The sequence below is a fragment of the Leucoraja erinacea genome, chromosome 24 (assembly GCF_028641065.1).
Source record: "Leucoraja erinacea ecotype New England chromosome 24, Leri_hhj_1, whole genome shotgun sequence".
Taxonomy (NCBI): domain Eukaryota; kingdom Metazoa; phylum Chordata; class Chondrichthyes; order Rajiformes; family Rajidae; genus Leucoraja; species Leucoraja erinaceus.
This window is the reverse complement of record NC_073400.1, coordinates 19,962,559-19,980,487: the sequence shown is the minus strand read 5'-3', so window position 1 is coordinate 19,980,487 and position 17,929 is coordinate 19,962,559. Positions and strand designations below refer to the sequence as shown.

At 46.9% G+C, this 17,929-nt stretch overlaps 1 protein-coding gene across 1 annotated transcript; it reads right to left on the bottom strand.

Moving 5' to 3' along the window:
• Positions 1–28: 28 nt before the first annotated feature.
• On the bottom strand, positions 29–13,972 carry zgc:194627 (uncharacterized protein LOC799208 homolog). Its single transcript, XM_055654707.1, has 8 exons — positions 13,879–13,972; positions 11,749–11,817; positions 8,455–8,497; positions 7,819–7,889; positions 4,960–5,034; positions 3,008–3,352; positions 1,316–1,381; positions 29–180 (listed from the first exon to the last, which is right to left on the bottom strand). The coding sequence occupies exons 4-8, from the start codon at positions 7,835–7,837 to the stop codon at positions 86–88; spliced, it is 600 nt and encodes a 199-aa protein (XP_055510682.1). The 5' UTR covers positions 7,838–7,889; positions 8,455–8,497; positions 11,749–11,817; positions 13,879–13,972; the 3' UTR covers positions 29–85.
• Between the last annotated feature and the right edge of the window lie 3,957 nt (positions 13,973–17,929).

Genomic DNA, 17,929 nt, shown 5'->3' with positions numbered 1-17,929 from the left:
CTCAGAAACAAGAAAGAGTACATGTTGGATAGGTTCAACTTCACTTTTTATTTTATTTTTCTATTTGAAAGTGATTTGTAGTATTTCAGATTATTTTTTTAAAAATCACAAATAATGCTCCTAATAAAAGACCGATAGGTATCAGGAGAAAATATCGCTCTCTGCGTCCTGTTCCCAGACCTGTAAAAGAGAAGAATTTTAAGAGGGGGAGGGAATTAAAACAGTGTGACATTGGGGAATCAGAATAAGAGGGCGAGAAATGAGAGACAACATATTAAAATTTAGAAAATATGACAGGAGGGTAGAGAGAGAGAAAATGAGAGTGAGAAATAAAATGAGAGACAAAGAGTGAGGGAGAGAGAGAGGATGGAGTGACAAGGGAGAAAGTAATCTATGCAGGGTTAAAGTGAGGAGGTAGTGAAGGGGTGCCCAGGGATAGAGAAATACAGAGACAGAGAGGGTGGAAATTACTTGGGATTTCTAAAGGAGAATCTCAGCATTCCCTCCATTAAGACCCAACCAGTGAAATATGTGCTACCTCCCCCCAACACCCTTATGGCAGCCCTCTACAATTCCCATCAGTGCTAGGCTAAACATGAATGTTCACACTGGCCCACAAAGACAACAATTGCATATCTTGTTTTTATTAAATTATAATGTTGTGTTCCTGGGAGTAAGGGCAGAATACTGGATCACAATACCCAACCGTGGGAAAAACTGTATATGACCCACTCCATGGGTAAGTCCCTATCAAAAAATGTATAAAAAGGCTGCATGCTTTGAGTCCGTAGAGCAGTCTCTTGTTCAACTGTTCTCCTTGGTTGACAAGCCATTGCCAATTGCTGACAAATAAAGATATACTTACCAGTCACTCACATCCCATGTGAAGTATTCTGATAGCAGAGTGGCAGAGTAGCTGAGAAAGATGGAGTTAGAGAGAGGGTGTGAAGGAGAAAGTGAGAAAAGAGTGAGATAAAGCGAATGGATGAGAAGGGTTAGAAAGATGCAGCTGGAGAGAGAAGGGGAGAGAGGGGGAGAGGGGGAGAGGGGGGGAGGGGAGAGGGGGGGGGGAGGGGGGGGAGAGGGGGAGATAGAGAAAGGGGGAGAGGGGATAGAGAAGGAGAGAGGGGAGGAGAGGAGAGGGAGAGAGAGGGGGAGAGGGGGGAGAGGGGGAGGGGGGAGGGAGAGGGGAAGGGAGAGGGGGGGGGGGAGGGGAGGGGGGGGAGGGGGGAGGGGGGGGGAGAGGGGGGAGAGGGGGGGGAGAGGGGGGAGAGGGGGGAGGAGAGGGGTGAGAGAACATTTCACTGGTCTTCACCTGCATTAATGGCACTGGAGTCATTTCTGGTAATTGGATTGATTGGTTCCATTACAACTTCAGGCTCTGCAGAGAAGTTAAAATAAGGCAAAATTAATTTTTGATGTAGAATTAGGGGAGTCTAGGGACTTAGAGAAAAGGACCAAGGGGCAGAGAGAAAGAGATGGACTATGAAACATGCTCTTGGTGTTGGACGTTTCTACCCAGGGAAAAAGGTTCTGACTGTCCATCCTATATACGTCTCTTGTAATTTTTATACATCTATCAAGTCTTCCCTCAACCTCCAACGTTCTGGTGAAAAAAATTGAAGTTTATCCAATCTCTCCCTGTAGCTGAAACTCTAATCCAGGCAGTATTCTGGTAAACCGACTCGCACCCTCTCCAAAACCTCGTCATCTTTCCTTAATGGGGCATCCACAAATACACGTGATACATCAAAAGTGGCCCAAAGTGCTATAGAGCCACATCATCACTTCCTGACTTATATTCAATGCCCCTACCAATAAAGGCAAGCAAAGCCATATGCCTTCTTTACCACCCCATGTACTTGTGCTGCCACCTTTAGTGAGCTATGAACTTGGATTCCAAGATCCCTCTGCATATCCTGCCCGTAGCAGTATCATTTCTCCTTACATTCACCTCCCCAAGTGCAAAACCTCACACTTGCTCGGGTTAAACTCCATCTGCCACTTCTCCGCCCATTTCCGAAGCTGATCTATATCCTGTATATTCCATACTGTCTGCAACTCCTCCCTACATTGGTGTCACCTGCAAACTTGCTCATGAACCAGTCTATATGTACGTATAGGTTTTATATATAACTCCACAGGTTACAGACCTCGATCCAGAATATCTACCTTCACCAGAACCTCCATCTACAAGCCAGTTCTTAATCCATATGACAGTCATTAGGAATCCCTAATGCCCCTGTCCCACTTAGGAAACCCGAACGGAATCCTCTGGAGACTTTGCACCCCACCCAAGGTTTCCGTGCGGTTCCCGGAGGTTGCAGGTGGTTGCCGGAGGTTGCAGGTAGCGGAAGCAGGTAGGGAGACTGACAAAAACATCCGGGAACCAGACGGAAACCCTGTGTGGGGCGCAAAGACTCCAGATGTTTCCGTTCAGGTTTCCTAAGTGGGACAGGGGCATTACATCTTAATGATAGCGGCATTTTAGAAGCTTTTAAACAGGCGTGCGGATATACAGGAAATAGATGGATGCAGATCAAATGCACACAGTGGGGATTAGTTTAACTTGGCATCATGTGTGGCATGGAAATTGTGCGCCAAAGGGCCTGTTCTTGTGCGGTACTGTTTTGTATTCTGTGTTGTCAAGGAGGGGATAGGTCACAGGGTGGGAGAGGGAGAGGTGGAAAGGTAACAAGGAGTGGTGGAGGAGGGTGGCGGGGGAGAGTGAGGAACTGAGGTCATGGGAAAGGTCAGGGAGAGGTGAAGCGGTCATAGGGAGAGACAGATGAGGGGGAGAGGTAGGGCGAGAGGTCATCGGAAAGGTCAGGGAGGGGTTACACGATGAGACAATGGAGGAGTGTGCAGGAAAGGAACAGAGATTGGTGAAGGTTACAAGAAGGGAAGGGAATGGGAGGGGAGTTTACCGGAAGCAATGCAGATTGTTTACAGAAAAGGAATAGAGAGGGGTGGGTAGGTTACAGGGGTACACAGACTCTGCACTTACCCATCACTTTGAGTTTTATGCTGAAAGTATCAGCGGGTTGACCGTCTCTTGTGATGACACATTCATATTCTCCGGTGTCGTTGAGCTCCAGCTGCTGAAGGTTCATTGACAGATTCCCTGAGCTGATGCCTGGGATCGAGACTTCCACACGACTGTGAAAGGATGGGTGAACATGCTTCCACTCATACTTATTCTTTCTGAATACCCAAGCAGTCAAGTCCCTGGTCTGCCAGTATACCATCAATCCATTTGTCTCTCCATCTTCCATATAGCAGGGCAGTGTGGCATTTCCCCCCATCAATCCTGTTATCTCCACAGCCTCATTGATCTGCGCTAGTGTGGGGCCTAACAGAGGAAAGTGTGTGAGTACGTGACCATATTAACACCTCATGCAATGTGCAGTTTGATACATTCCCGCATTTGCCACCGCTATCCGCTGCAAATGTAATGCAAGAAATAGAAGCCCTTTGAGCCTATCGCACCATCCGATACCATATCTGCTCTATCCCAGCACAATTTACCTATCCAACATCGTAATCTTTGGTTCCTTATATATCTTAAAAGAACCGCTATCATTGAACATCCTCAGTGACAACCTCTTGGAGGGAGAGTTCTCCAAGATTCATCCCATCTGGGTGAAGAAATCCTGCCCCCCCCCCCCCCCCCCATCTGTCCTGAATGTCCACCCCCTTACTTGTGAACCTTGCAACATTTTTCCTTACATTGGTCTTTCACAATTTTTTATGTTTCCTTTGCTCTGAACTCTCCAAACTATACAGACGTGGACTCCGATACATCAGCGAGACCAAGCGCAGGCTCGACGATCGTTTTGCTGAACACCTCCGCTCAGTCCGCCTAAACCTACCAGATCTCCCGATTTTTCACACAGAGAGTTGTGTCTGTGGAATTTTCTGCCTCAGACGGCGCTGGAGGACGGTTCTCTGGATACTTTTCAGAGCGAGCTAGTTAGGGCTCTTAAAGATAGCTCTTAAAGATCAGGGGATATGGGGAGAAAGCAGGAACAGATTGTGGATGATCAGCCATGATCACATTGAATGGCGGTGCTCGAAGGGCCGAATGGCCTACTCCTGCACCTATTCTCTATTGTTCAACACTTGAACTCCCATTCCCACACTGACTTTTCTGTCCTTCATTGTTAGAGTGAGGCCCAGCACAATTTGGAGGAACAGCACCTCATATTTCGCATGGGTAGCTTACACCCTGTTGTATGAACATTGACTTCTCTAACTTCAAGTAGCCCTTGCTTTCCCTCTCTCTCCATCCCTCCCCCTTCCCAGTTCTCCGACCATTCTTACTGTCTCTTGTCTACATTTTATTTCTGTACCGCCACCTCACTGACATCAGTCTGAAGAAGGGTCTCGATACGAAACGTCGCCCATTCCTTCTCTCCAGAGATGCTGCCTGTCCCCCCCGCTGAGTTACTCCAGCATTTTGTGTCTATCTCCAAACTTCTACCCTTGAAGAAAGTCACCGCATATGTTGAGTGCTTGATCTTCTTGCAACACATAAGAGTGACAAAGGCCACTTAAGACCCTTCTTCAGACTTTCTTCAAGGTAAAGTTAGGGAACCCATGGATGACAAAGGGTATTGAGGGTTTGATGAAGTTGGAATCAAAATTGGCTTGGTAATAAGTCACAATGAGTGGTGGGAGGGGGTTGTTTTTTTTATTGGCAGTCTGTGAGTGGTGGGACCCCACTAAGATTGGAGCTAGAACCCTTGACGTTGCTGAGATACATTAATCATGTGAATGTCTGAGTTACGATAAGTAAGTTTGCAGGTGATCTTAAACTTAACGATGGTAGGAGACCAGAACTGGTCAGTGTTCCTGGGTATGCCATGTCCTTATACACATCAGTAGATAGCATTACAATCACTTCACTTGTTATCTTAAATATTTAACACTGAACAACTATCCAGTTGTTTAAACTACCCGTATTGTTCTTACGTGCATGGATTATCATTAGTACGAGATATGCAACCAAACACTTGTTTATCTTCAGCAGATCTGAAAAGGAGGAATTATACATATATGAGTGCTGGAGATCAAGTAACTAGAGGAGATACCAGACAGAGGCAGATAGAAAGATGGAGGGACAGAGACAGAGCGAGCGAGACAGACAGACAGAGCGAGACAGACAGAGCGAGACAGACAGACAGAGCGAGACAGACAGACAGAGCGAGACAGACAGACAGAGCGAGACAGACAGACAGAGCGAGACAGACAGACAGAGCGAGACAGACAGACAGAGCGAGACAGACAGACAGAGCGAGACAGACAGACAGAGCGAGACAGACAGACAGAGCGAGACAGACAGACAGAGCGAGACAGACAGACAGAGCGAGACAGACAGACGAGAGCAGAGACAGACAGACAGAGAGAGAGCGAGAGAGAGAGAGAGAGAGAGAGAGAGAGAGTTGGAAAAAAGGAAGACAGAAGAGATTCTGGCAACCAAGAGAAAACTGAATATGCGGCCACTGTTTGCCAGATGAGGTTGAAACAGAGGTGCACTTCCTCCTAAAATGAAAAAAAAATTGACAAAACAAGGAAAACATACTTTGACAAAGTCAGTCTGGCAACCCCTGATTTTAAAGAACTAGATGATACATCAAAACCAAGAATAATCCTTGGTGAAGGAAATACGGCACATCTTGGTGCACAATACTTAACAGCAGAGAGACGGTGAATGACCAATATGCACATATGCACGCACACACTAATTAACGGATACTAAGAAATTAAGAATGGGAGGGAGGGAGAGAGAGAGCGCGAGAGAATCAGAATCTGCAGTTTATTGTGTCTACTTGATGCCAAGACCATCTCTTATCCACCTACACATAATCCATATTCCTCCATTCCCTGTAGATCCATGTGCCTATCCAAAGTCTCTTAAATGCCACTAATATATCTGCCTCCACCACCAACCTAGGCAGTGCATTCCAGCACTCACTAACTTCTGTGTAAAAATCTTGCCCGCACATTTCCTTTAAACTTTGCCCATCTTTGATTTTTCCCATCCTGGGGAAAAGGTTTTGACTTTCTACCCTATCTCTGCCTTTCATCATTTTATATACTTGTATCAGGTCCCCACAAACTGCAGTGTTGTGGAGAAAACAAGCCGAGGCTGTCCAACATCTCCGCGTAGCTAATACCTGCTAATCCAGGCATCATCCTGGGAAAATGCTTAAGAAGGAACTGCAGATGCTGGAAAATCGAAGATACACAAAAATGCTGGAGAAACTCAGCAGGTGCAGCAGCATCTATGGAGCGAAGGAAATAGCCTCTCTGCATTCCATATCCTTGTTGTAATGGGGTTACCAGAAACGCACGCGATACTCCAAATGAATCCTAACCAAGTGCTATAAAACCGCACCAGAGATTTTCTGACTCTTATAAAGGCCCTGACCTATGATAGCAAGCATACCATATGACACCTTTACCAGTCTATTTATTTGTGGTGTCACTTTCAGGGAATATGGACCCCAAGATCCATCTTCGCATCAATGCTGTTAAGGGTCATGCCAATAATTGTATATTTCCCCCATACCTTTGACCTCCCAAAATGCAACATCTTACACTTGCTCAGATTAAACTCTATCTGCCGTTTTTCAGCCCATTTCTGCAGTTGATCTATATCTTGCTATATACCTTGGCAGCCTTGCTCACTGTTCAAGACCCCAGAAATGTTGGCGTCCTTTGCAAAATTACTAAACAACCCACCCATGGTACGTCCAAGTCATTGATATGTATCACAAACCACAAAGCTCAGACCCCTGCAGAACAACACTGGTCACCAAGCACCCCAACACCTCCTCCTTCTTCATCCCAAACTGTCCTTATATATTAGTAATCTCCACATTGATCTCATTGTACTCCATGCCTTTTACCTTGGTGAAAGCCGATGCAAGTACCTCGCTTACATCCTCAAACACCAAGAACAAATTCCCTTCTTTGAGCAATCCTACCTTATCCCAGGTTACACTCTTGTTTTTAAATATTGGTATTAAAAATCTTTGGGATTTTCTTTAATCCACTTTGCCAAAGTCAATTCATGGCCCCTTTTGGCTGTTCTAATCGCCCACATCAGTTCTTGCTTCCTTTCTTTACACACATCAAGGGGCCTGTCTAATTTCATCCACTAAAACTTCCTTTTAGTTTTTGACAAATTTTGCAGCCTTTTTGGTCATCCAAGGTTCCCTCGCTTTGCCATCCTTATCCTTCCTACTTACTGGCACATGCCGGTTCTGAACCACAATCAACTGGCCTTTAAACGATTTCCCCATGTCAGACGTGAACTTTCCCAATAACAATTGCTCCCAGTACACCCTCCTGAACTCATGCACAATGTAACGTTGTAATTTGCTGTACTCTAATTTAGTACCTTCTGCGATGTCCAGCCTTCTCCCTATTCAAAACAATCTTAAAACTAATGGAAGGTAGACACAAAATGCTGGAGTAACTCAGCGGGACAGGCATCATCTCTAGTTATAATCTCTAATTATTAAAACTAATGGAGTTGTGATCACTATCCTCAAAATGCTCTTCCACTGATATATCAGTCACCTGGCTAGGCTCATTTCCAAACGAAAGGTCCAGTAGTTCTCGTTTCGGGTTGGACTATCATCATACTGTTTTAAGAACCCTCGTGGATACAGCTCACAAATTCTGCCTCGACTAAGCCGTTGGAACTGAGCAAGTTCCAATCAATACTGGGGAGTTAAAGTCAGCCGCTAAGATTGGAGATGCACAGACACAGACAGAGATGGAGAAGACTGAATTATATAAGCTTACTGAAGGAGCTGCACAGCATTGCAGGAGTTCCCACTCTCCTGTGTCTGTGGAGTGAGATGCAGGGCAGGGGACTGGAAGGAAAGAGACAGCTATTGTGAGATAAATATTGAGGGGACAACAGATGGAACAATAATATGAGATGGTAACAAGGGAAAGAGGAAGAGAGATCAAATGAGGGGCAGTAAAAATGGAAAGAAGGACTGGAAGAGAGATGCAATGGGAGAGAGGAGAGATGGCGGTAGAGAGGTTGGATAGACATCGAGGGAGGAAGAGATTGGGGATAAGGAAATGGAGAGAGGAGAAATCAGGCAAAAGATACATCAACAGCAGCATAGGAGATGGGGATGGAGAAGAAATGGAGGGAGCAATGCAAGGAGAAGGTTAGAGATGGAGAAAGAGGGGGGGGAGGCTCTTAATTATAAGTATTTAATTGTTAAATGCAGCAGGAATAGAATAATAACATTGCTACTTATTGCAACATCGTGGGCACACTAAACGCAAAAAAAACAACAAATAAAGACATTGGACAGTGAGGGAGGATGTGATACACAGGTCGATGGGAGAGATTATGGGGAAGAAGTGTTGACAACGGAAACAGTTAGAAGTGAGGGGAATTTCCAGTACATGGATGGTCACCAGCATGGATGACAGCTCTGCTCTCTTCTCTGCTCTCTGCAGCCTGTGGAAGACACAAAGGAGATTTATATTGTTGGATGCCAGACTGAGGCCAGGTGAAGCTTTCCATAAGTGCAGCACCCCATTCCCAACTGTGCCCCTGACCCCACCTCAACCTTTGAGTTTTCAAGCCCTAAAATCTGATCTCTTACCCTGGCCTAAATCTAAACCCTCTGGCCACCACCGCCCCCCTACCCCCCATACTTGTGCCTGCTGATACTTAAACCTCAAGTCCTCTAACCCTTGAGACTGACCCCTGAACTGCGAGAGTCTTCGGGCCCTAAATTCTGAAACCTTTGATCCCTAACATCAAGCCCTCTGATCCTCCAGCCCTGTACCCTGTGACTCCCCCAACACGAGATCACTGATCCTCAAGTCCTCTCATCCCCAAACACAGAAATCTCTGGCCGACCATCCCCAAGCTGTGTGATCCCATTAAACCTGAGCCTTGACCTCGCCCACAACTCTGACAAGAGAACCCACTATCTGGGTTCTCCATTAGAGGATATTCCTCCACAGGGGGTATTACCGACACGTTCCAGGCAACTACTCTGAGGATCACGAATGCCACGTGGAACTCCATGCCCATGCATGTGGAAGGAAACAGGAAGCAAAGGATTGGCTTGGAGACCTTGTGTTCCTGTATGGGTGCAGCCTGCCACTACTCAAAGTACTTAGATTTTGCTGTGTCTTTGTGGGTTGGACCTGTTAGTCAGGTGGATCTTGCTGTGTGTGAATGTATGGGAACCACTAGGGTATTGCGATGCGTGGTTGAGACTTCCTGGGAGCAGGGTCTTCTTGTGCATGGGCGGGACCTATGGTTGCTTTAGGGAGTTGGATCTTGCTGTGCCAGTGTGGGTAGAGTCCACTGCCAATCCAGGTATTTGGGTCTTGCTGTGCATGTAGAGGCGGAAAGCACTGGCATTGCCAGGTGCTGATATATTACCGTATCTTGTTGGAACCCATTCCCATTACATTGTGTGCCGGTGTGGGTAGAACCCTTTGCCATTCTACTGGGTTGGATCTTGCTATGGTTGTGGTGGTGTGGCCCATTCCATCCTAGGGATTTGCATGTTGTCATACCTGGATGGGTGGACCTGTTGGATCTCTTTGTACCTGTATGCATGGGGCCCCAATACATGTAACATAGTGCAGCAAAGTGTGGAGTCATGCATTTTGCTTGTTGGGATAAAGATGTAGACTACTTTCTAAATTGGGTGAGAATCCAGAAATCGGAGGTGCAAAGGGACTTGTGAATGGTGGTGCAGGATTCCCAAAAAGTTCATCTGCAAGTCAAATCGGTAGTAAAGAAAGCAAACTCAATGCTAGCATTTACTTCAAAGAGGGCTTGTATACTAAAACAGGAATGTAATGTTGAGGCTCTATAAGTTGCTGGTAAGGCCACATTTGGATTATTGTGTCCAATTTTGGGCACCATATCCTGAGGAAAGATGGGCTGGCTCTGGAGAGAGTCCAGATGTGGTTTACAAGAATGATCCTAGGAATGAGTAGGTTAACCTATGATGAGGGTTTGTCGGCATTGGGCCTGTACTCGCTGGAGTTTAGAAGAATGAGGTGGGACCGAAATGAAACATACAGAATATTGAAAGGCTTGGATAGAGTAGATGTGGAGAGAATGGTCCAAATGGCCTAATTCTACTCCAATTCCTTATGACATGACATTCTATCACATTGGATCTTGCTGTTCCTGAGTGGGTGGCTCAACTGGGAGTTGGACAATGCTGTGCCTCTGTCAGCCAGACTGGCTCCCAAATTAAGGAGGTAGATATTGGTGCTTGTATGGGTGAGACCTGAAACTATTGACTGTCATCTACATTAATCATTTGGATGAGAACATACAGGGCAAGATTAGCAGGTTTGCTGATGATACAAAAGTGAGTGATTTTGCAGATAGTGAAGATGGTTGGAAAGATTGCAACAGGATCTTGATTGATTGGTCAGGTGGGCTGAGGAATGGTTGATGGAATTTAATACATAGAAATGTGAAGTGTTGATTTTGGGATATCTAACAAGGGCAGGACTACACAGTGAATGTTAGGCCTCTGGGGAGTGTTGTAGAGCAGAGAGATCTAGGAATGCAGGTGCATGGTCCTTGAATGTCGAGTTGCAGGTAGATAAGGTGATCAAAAAGGCTTTTAGCACATTGGCCTTCATGAGTCAGTGATAGAAGTTGGGATGACATGTTGCAGTTGTATAAGACATTGGTGATGAAGAGGTAGGATCCGAAAACAGATGGCACAAGATGGATGCCTGGTACAAAATGGACTATGTGTAAAGACATTAAAATGTGCTGACTTAAGCACAAGATACTACCATGGCTTGAGCAAGAAAATGGCGGGCATCTGTTAGACTGATTCTGTATCTATGTACAACTGCAGTGTACGATAGCAAGTTCTAATATCTGCTAGTCAGCTATCACTCCTGCCTAACAAGCTGACTCCAGGTCAAACGACTGACCTGTATAAAGGTCAAACTCAAAAGGCAATCGTGGAGAAGTCGGCGACTGTACTACCTGAAGGTTTAGCGCTTCTCCCAGAGCTCTGTTAGATTAAATAAACCCGGCTTAAACAGTCTGGTGTTGACAGATTATTCTGACAACAGTAAGACCGCATTTAGAGTATTGTGTTCAGTTCAGGGCACCATGTTACAGGAAAGATATTGTCAAGCTTGAAAAGGTTCAGAGTAGATTTACGAGGATGTTGTCAGGACGAGAGGACCTGCGCTATAGGGAGAGGTTGAGTCGGCTGGGTCTCTGTTCCTCGGAGAGCAGGTGGATGAGGAGTGATCTTATAGAGGTGTATAAAATCATGAGAGGAATGGATCAGGTAGATGCACAGAATCTCTTTTCCAGAGTAGGGAAATTGAGGACCAGAGGACATAGGTTCAAGGTAAAGGGGAATGGAACAAGCTGCCAGAGGTGATAGTTGAGGCTAGGACTACCTCAACGTTTAAGAAACAGTTATAGAGGTACATGCATAGGACAAGTTTGGACCAAGCGCAGGCAGGTGAGACTCGTGTAGCAGGTGACATGTTGGCCGGTGTGGGCGAGTTGAGCCAAAGGGCCTGTTTCCATGCTGTATCACTGTGGCTCTTATGACTATTCTTGGCTGTTGCATGGGACACACCGGAAAAGACCTTGCTTTGCCCGCCTCTGGCTTGAACATTGCTGGGAGAGGGTGCAAACCTTGAGGAATGGAACCTGCTTGCCTCTCCCAAGATGCACTGGGCACTCACCTGACAATCTTTTTGAGTTGAATTGACGACTTTGCGGAGGAGGAAGAGAAACCTCCTCATCGACTCCATCTGTGGAGCAAACACAGAATTTACAACAGGCCTGATCGAGGGTAGATGGATTCAGAACTGGTGAGGGGGCTGTGAGAAGCCCTGGGATTTGGGTGGCAAGGAGTTCCACAATTCGAAAGAGGCAAGGACAGAATGAAAGCGTCACAGTGGCACAGCTGTAGACCGTGGTGCCGCAGCCTACCCTGAAGAGGGAATTCGCCATTCATGGCCCCTGCTTGTCCCCGAGGACCAGTGAGGAGGGTGGAGGGAGTGAGCAGTGATTGACACAAACACAAAGGGCCTGTTAGAGGACCCGGGCTCTTACCTTCTGCACCTTCAAGGTCAGTTGCAGGAGGTGACCCCAGAACACAAATGCTAAATGGTGGCTGGGCGAGGAGAGGGGATGACGTTTCTCTGGCTGATCCGGATCGAGTCAATGGCTGGAAGTCCTGCAGCAGCCTGGAACTTGACTGGATTGTGTGCGTGCACTTAAAACAACTTGGACTTTGAAAACAACGCCAAAACCTGGCGACTGTTGTATATGGTCTCAGTGGACTATTTCTTTACACTTTGTACTTAATCTAGGACTGCTTATGTATAGTGATAATTTACAAAACTGAATGTAAAAATGTTTGTGTGTACGTGTGATAATAAAGAACCATTCAGCTATCGCAGTGCCAGACCTCAGGTGCTGTCTGTGTGGAGTTTGCATGTTCTTCCTGCCCCAGAGTTTCCTACGGGTTTCCTCTCACATCCCAAAGACGTGTTGGTTTGTAGGTTAATTGGCCTCTGTAAATTGTTTCTTGTGTGTATTTTACTTGAGATACAGTGTGGAAACAGGCCCTTCGGCCCACCAAATCCACACTAACACTGTCCTACACACTAGGGGCAATTTGCCAAAGTCAATTAACCTACAAATCTGTACGTCTTTAGAGTGTGGGAGCAAACCAGAACACCCAGAGAAAATCCACACAGTCACAGGAAGAATGTACAAACTCCATACAGACAGCACCCGTAGTCAGGATCGAACCCGGGTCTATTGGTGCTGTAAAGCAGCAACTACCACAATGCAGCTTTGCGGCCCCAGACGGTGAATAACATAGAACTAGTGCAAACAGGTGATCTATGATTGGCACAGACTAAGTGGGTAGAAGGGCCTGTTTCCATACTGTATCTTTAAACTAAACTAAAGTACAGGACCGAGTTGCCCCAGAGGAGGGAGACGTATAGCCAGAGGGAGTTACAATGATAGGAGGGGAGTGTAGGGGCTGCAGGTGTTACAGATATAGAGATAGGCATAGGACGTGATGGGCTATAGGGATAGGGAGGTGTGTAGAGTCTGGGTGTAAAGGGATCAGGGTGAATGTGGGGGATGGAGGGGATATAGACCCAGACAAAGTCGAGACATGGGAAAGGCTTCAGTGAGAGGAGCCCTGTACAGAAACCGCCATTGTTGTCCTGAATACTGTGGTGGTGAGGACACGGCTCTGCGAGGGTCTGGTTTCTTGTAGGTCATGAACGGAGAGGAGGGGAGGAGGGGGGACGGAAGGAAGGGGGGGGGGGGGGGGGGGGAGGAAAGGGAGGTTATGTATCGTGCATATGGATAGCTGATAACATCCTCCCTCCTCTTCCCCAGCGGCAAGGAACAACAATCCACAACCAACATCCCCGACCCGACCCGACCTCCCCAAGACCGGACATATCAAACATTCGGCCCGCCGAGTGCTGCCTCCATTCAATCTGGTATCCACCCCAGTCCCCCATCTTCCTCCTCCTCCCCCTCCTTCCCAATCCCCTTCTCCCTCCCCAGCCCTGGAAACGTCCCGAAAGATCTCCGTCCAAGATCGGCGCGGCTGAGAGGTTTGATAGGACCCAGGGCACCTCATGGTGGACCCTGGCCCGTGTAGTAGAGAGGGAGTGGGCGACTGAGCGCGGAATCGATGCCGGTGTTTCCAAAGCTTGGTAACCCATGTTACAGTTTGGACACCCCTGCCCAAAGATCGTATAGCAGAGATCTTTGCCCCTGCCTACATCTGCACGTGTCCACCATTTCCCGCCCTGTCGCAACCCATACAAGCCTACCTTGTGGAGTGAATGCAGAAACAAAGAACTGCACCTGTTGACTATGAAATCGCTGATGTTTCGGTTTGGGACCCTTCTTATTGAGTGAATGTCGGGTTCGTCAGATGCCGTGAGGCTCCCTCTCTCCTGTCTCTCTCTCTGTGTCGCTTCTGTCCGGGGGATGGGCCACAGAGCGAGGAGGAAATGACGGTCTATCCAGGAAATTGAAGTTGAATCAGGACAAGTCAAAGAGTTAAAACGCGAGGCTGTGCCGTGACTGGATATCAATCATTTCCAATTTGTGAGAGTAATTATTTTGTATAAGGCAGGGAGTCCGGAAAGAGTTCCAAGAGTGTTTTATTCCTGTGTCGCCAAACGGAAAAAAGGAAATTCTTACATACGGCAGCACATCATGTATGTAAACACAACACTCAGTAGATACCATCATCAACAATAACAAGAAGTTCAATAAATTAAGAAAGAAGGGGAAAATAGTAATTATACATTGTCATTAATTATACAAAAATCAATACATCGATCAACATTCCGCAGTAAATGTAATTGTGTTTTAACACCGCGTTCCTTTGAATAAAATTCAATGGAGAATTTCTTAAACTCACTGTCAGGGCTGCCGGACCGCGAGCACGGGCTCAGGTGAAGTCACGTTATTTTATTATTCCACGTTATTTTATTTGCCTCTCTGCGCCCCTATCTGCCCCCGTGCCTCTCTCCGCTCTCGAAAACTCGATGATGCATTTCGGGAGGTGTTTTGGAGAAAGGAGATGCATGAAATGTGCCCATTTTAAAAAAAAATCCGGGTTCTAAAGCTCGTCCTGACATTCTAAATGAAATCTTGAGTGTGTTTTCTAGAATTGGGTTTGCGTGTAACATCACTTTTTGCTGGGTTCCCGGGCATGCTGGGGTGAGGGGGAATGAGCAGGTGGACCTCATAGCAAAGGAGAGTTTAAGAAGAGAAATAGATATCCATGTATCATTGGGGAGAGTGGAACTGAGAGAAATAATTAAAGAGGGCTTAACAAAAGAATGGCAGAGAGGATGGGAAATGGAAGTCAGGGGTAGACACTACTTTTCTATACAATCTGAAGTTAGGAAAATATGTTTCTGTACATCTCTGTCCCGTAGGGACTCAGTTAAACTGTGTAGATTGAGGTTGGGACACTGTGGGTTAAATGAGTATTTGTGCATTGTAGGGAAACATGTTTCTGGCTTGTGTGAATGTGGGAGTAATGAGACAGTTAAGCATGTTTTCCTAGAATGGAAAAAGTACAGGGTAGAAAGAAAAGTTGTTTGTTAGACCGACAGGACTTGGAGTTGAGGCTTTTTCTGTTTCATCTTTGTTTGGACACAGTGAGAAACATCAACTGATATCCAGGGCTGTTCTTCAATTCCTGCAAGTTACAGGACTGTATGCAAGAATTTAGTTCAAACTTTGACCTGTAGAGGGCAGTAATACGCTTAGCAGCGTCTACACCGATCTTTGGTCTACACTGCCGGAATCCTATAAGAAGAAGAAAATCCAGGTTCAGATTTACAAACCTTTGGCGGTGGCAAGAACGACAACTAAGTTTTGTAACTTATTTAATTCTGATAATAGCTTCTTAGCTCACAGGTTCTTACTACTACCTCGCGAAAAACAGCAGCCCCTCCCCAGTCATGTGGCCGCGGCTTCCCAACGCCGGGTTCGATACCTGCATGCGCCAGCAGGCGCTGCTACGTGCCTGCCGCCCCAGAATTCGCGGTAGGAAAACGCAAGGGTAACCGGATTGTTCGACCGGAACGCACAGTCCGAGATCGCGGGGCGAGTGTAACAGTATGGGCCGGCAAAACAGAACCGGAGGGGCGTGACAAACGCGAACGAGGGACGGGCGTAACAGAGGGGACCGGTGAAACATAACCGGGGGTAAAAGGTACAGAGGTCCGCAAAACGTATAACTACGCCGCGGAGTGGCAGCCTGGTCGACGTGTGCTGGCTTAAGGCGGCTGGCGGAGAAACTCCTCCTTGCCACCCATGTCCAACATGAACGTCGAGGTACCAGTCCTCAGTATCCTGTATGGACCCTCGTACACCCGCTGTAACGGCGAGCGCTGAGCATCCCTACGAAGGAAAACATAAGCACAATCCCGTAACATAGTAGGTACATGCACCGCGATACGACCCGTGTCGGGAAGTGGGAACCGGGACCAAAGCTCGTGCCCGCTCGCGGAGGTCAGCTAGCACGGCCGAAGCCGGGACCTCCTGATCCCGGGGGTCGGGCAGAAAATCCACAGGTACCCGCAAAACCAGCTCGGCCGAGGAGTCGTTGAGGTCCTCCTGAGGCGAGGTTCTGATGCCTAGAAGAAACCAAGGCAACTTGGTCAACCCAATCGGGGCCGCTGAGCCGAGCCTTCAACGCCGACTTGAGGTGTTTGTGGAAACGCTCAACCAACCCGTTTGACTCTGGATGGTGCGCGGTGGTCTAGTGCAGCTTCGCACCGCACAGCTGCGCCATACCACCCCACAGGTTCTTGCTGAGCTAGGAGCTGATATGCACCAACCAACCTATCAAAGTACTTCATCACCACGGATGTTAGTGCCACTGGTCAGTGGTCATTGAGGCATGTCACCTTATTCTTACTGGGCACTGGAAATATTAATGCCCTTTTAAAGCAGGTGGGAACCTCAGTAATGAGAGGCTGAAGATATCCACAAAAACTCCAGCCAGTTGGGTCCGTGCAGGTTATGAGAATGCAACCACGTCTAGATGTTTTCTGAGGATTCAACCTCATGAAGGTTCTTTTAATGTTGGCCTCGGTGACAGAGATTCAACACCATCGGGGGCTATGGGGCCTGAATAGACACATTAGTGTAATCCATATCAAAGCATGCGCAGAGCTCCACCGGGAGTGAAGGCTCACTGTTAGGAAGCATTAGCGTCTCTGCCCTGCTGCCGAGCATCCATATCCTTCTCCCATGCTGTACCCTTGCGTTTGGTCCACCAATACCTACTCTATCTCCCAGTTGCTACCTATTTAACTCCCCTTTCCATTCCCATTCCCATAATGACCTTTCTGCTCTGGGTTACCTCCATTGCTACATTGACACCACATGGAAACTGGACCAGCGCTTCATATTCTGCTTGGGTAGCTTACACGGCAATGGTATGAATATTGAATTCTCCAATTTTAGGTAACCTCTAACAACCCCCCCCTCCTCTTTCTACCCCACATCCCCCTTTCTTCCCTTCCACTAGTGGGAGAGTCTAGGACCGGAGGCCATAGCATCAGAATAAAAGGATGTACCTTTGGAAAACCTGAGGAGGAATTTCTTTAGAGAGTGGTGAATCTGTGGAATTCATTGCCACAAAAATCTTTGGAGGCCATCAATTGGTATTTTTATGGTGGTGATTGATAGATTCTTGATTAGTACAGGTGTCAAGGGATATGGGGAGAATGCAGGAGAATCGAGTTGAGACGGAAAGATAGATCAGCAATGATTGAATGGCAGAGTAGACTTGATGGGCCGTCTGGCCTAATTCTGCCCTTACTAACTTATGAACTTCCCCTGTTCCCCACCTAAATTCCAACCTATTTTTCCTATGCCTCTCCGTCTACTCCTACATTGTTCCTCCAACTTTAGTTTGCAACTCTTCAATCAGTCTGTCTCACACCTACTTTAATCCCTGGCCTTTATTCCAGTCATCTGCTTATGAACAACCCCCTCACATGTGTCTATGGATTACCTGTCAAACTTTGGCCTCATGTCTCTCCCAGCAATCTTTTCCTCTCCCTCTCCCGCTCCCCCCACCACCACAATCAGTCTGAAGAAGGGTTCCGGCTTGATGAGTCTCCCATCCATGTTCTCCATTGATGCTGCCTGTCCTGCTGTGTTACACCAGCACTTTTTGTCCTTTTGTGTAAACCAGCATCTGCAGTTGCTTGTCTCTTCATCCTCCAGTTTAGAGCTAATGCCCATTTTAGTCTTTGTGATGACCTTATTGAGGTTGTATCTGCAATTTATATACCAATGTACATCGCCAAACTTGAACACTCAAGATCTGGGCCTCGGATTATT

Excerpts from the sequence above, each read along its gene's own strand:
- zgc:194627 (XM_055654707.1), bottom strand. Across the intron at positions 3,353-4,959 it reads TGCACGTAAGAACAATACGG|GCCCCACACTAGCGCAGATC; the intron begins GTAGTTTAAACA and ends TTCCTCTGTTAG. Across the intron at positions 181-1,315 it reads CTCCAGTGCCATTAATGCAG|GTCTGGGAACAGGACGCAGA; the intron begins GTGAAGACCAGT and ends TCTCTTTTACAG.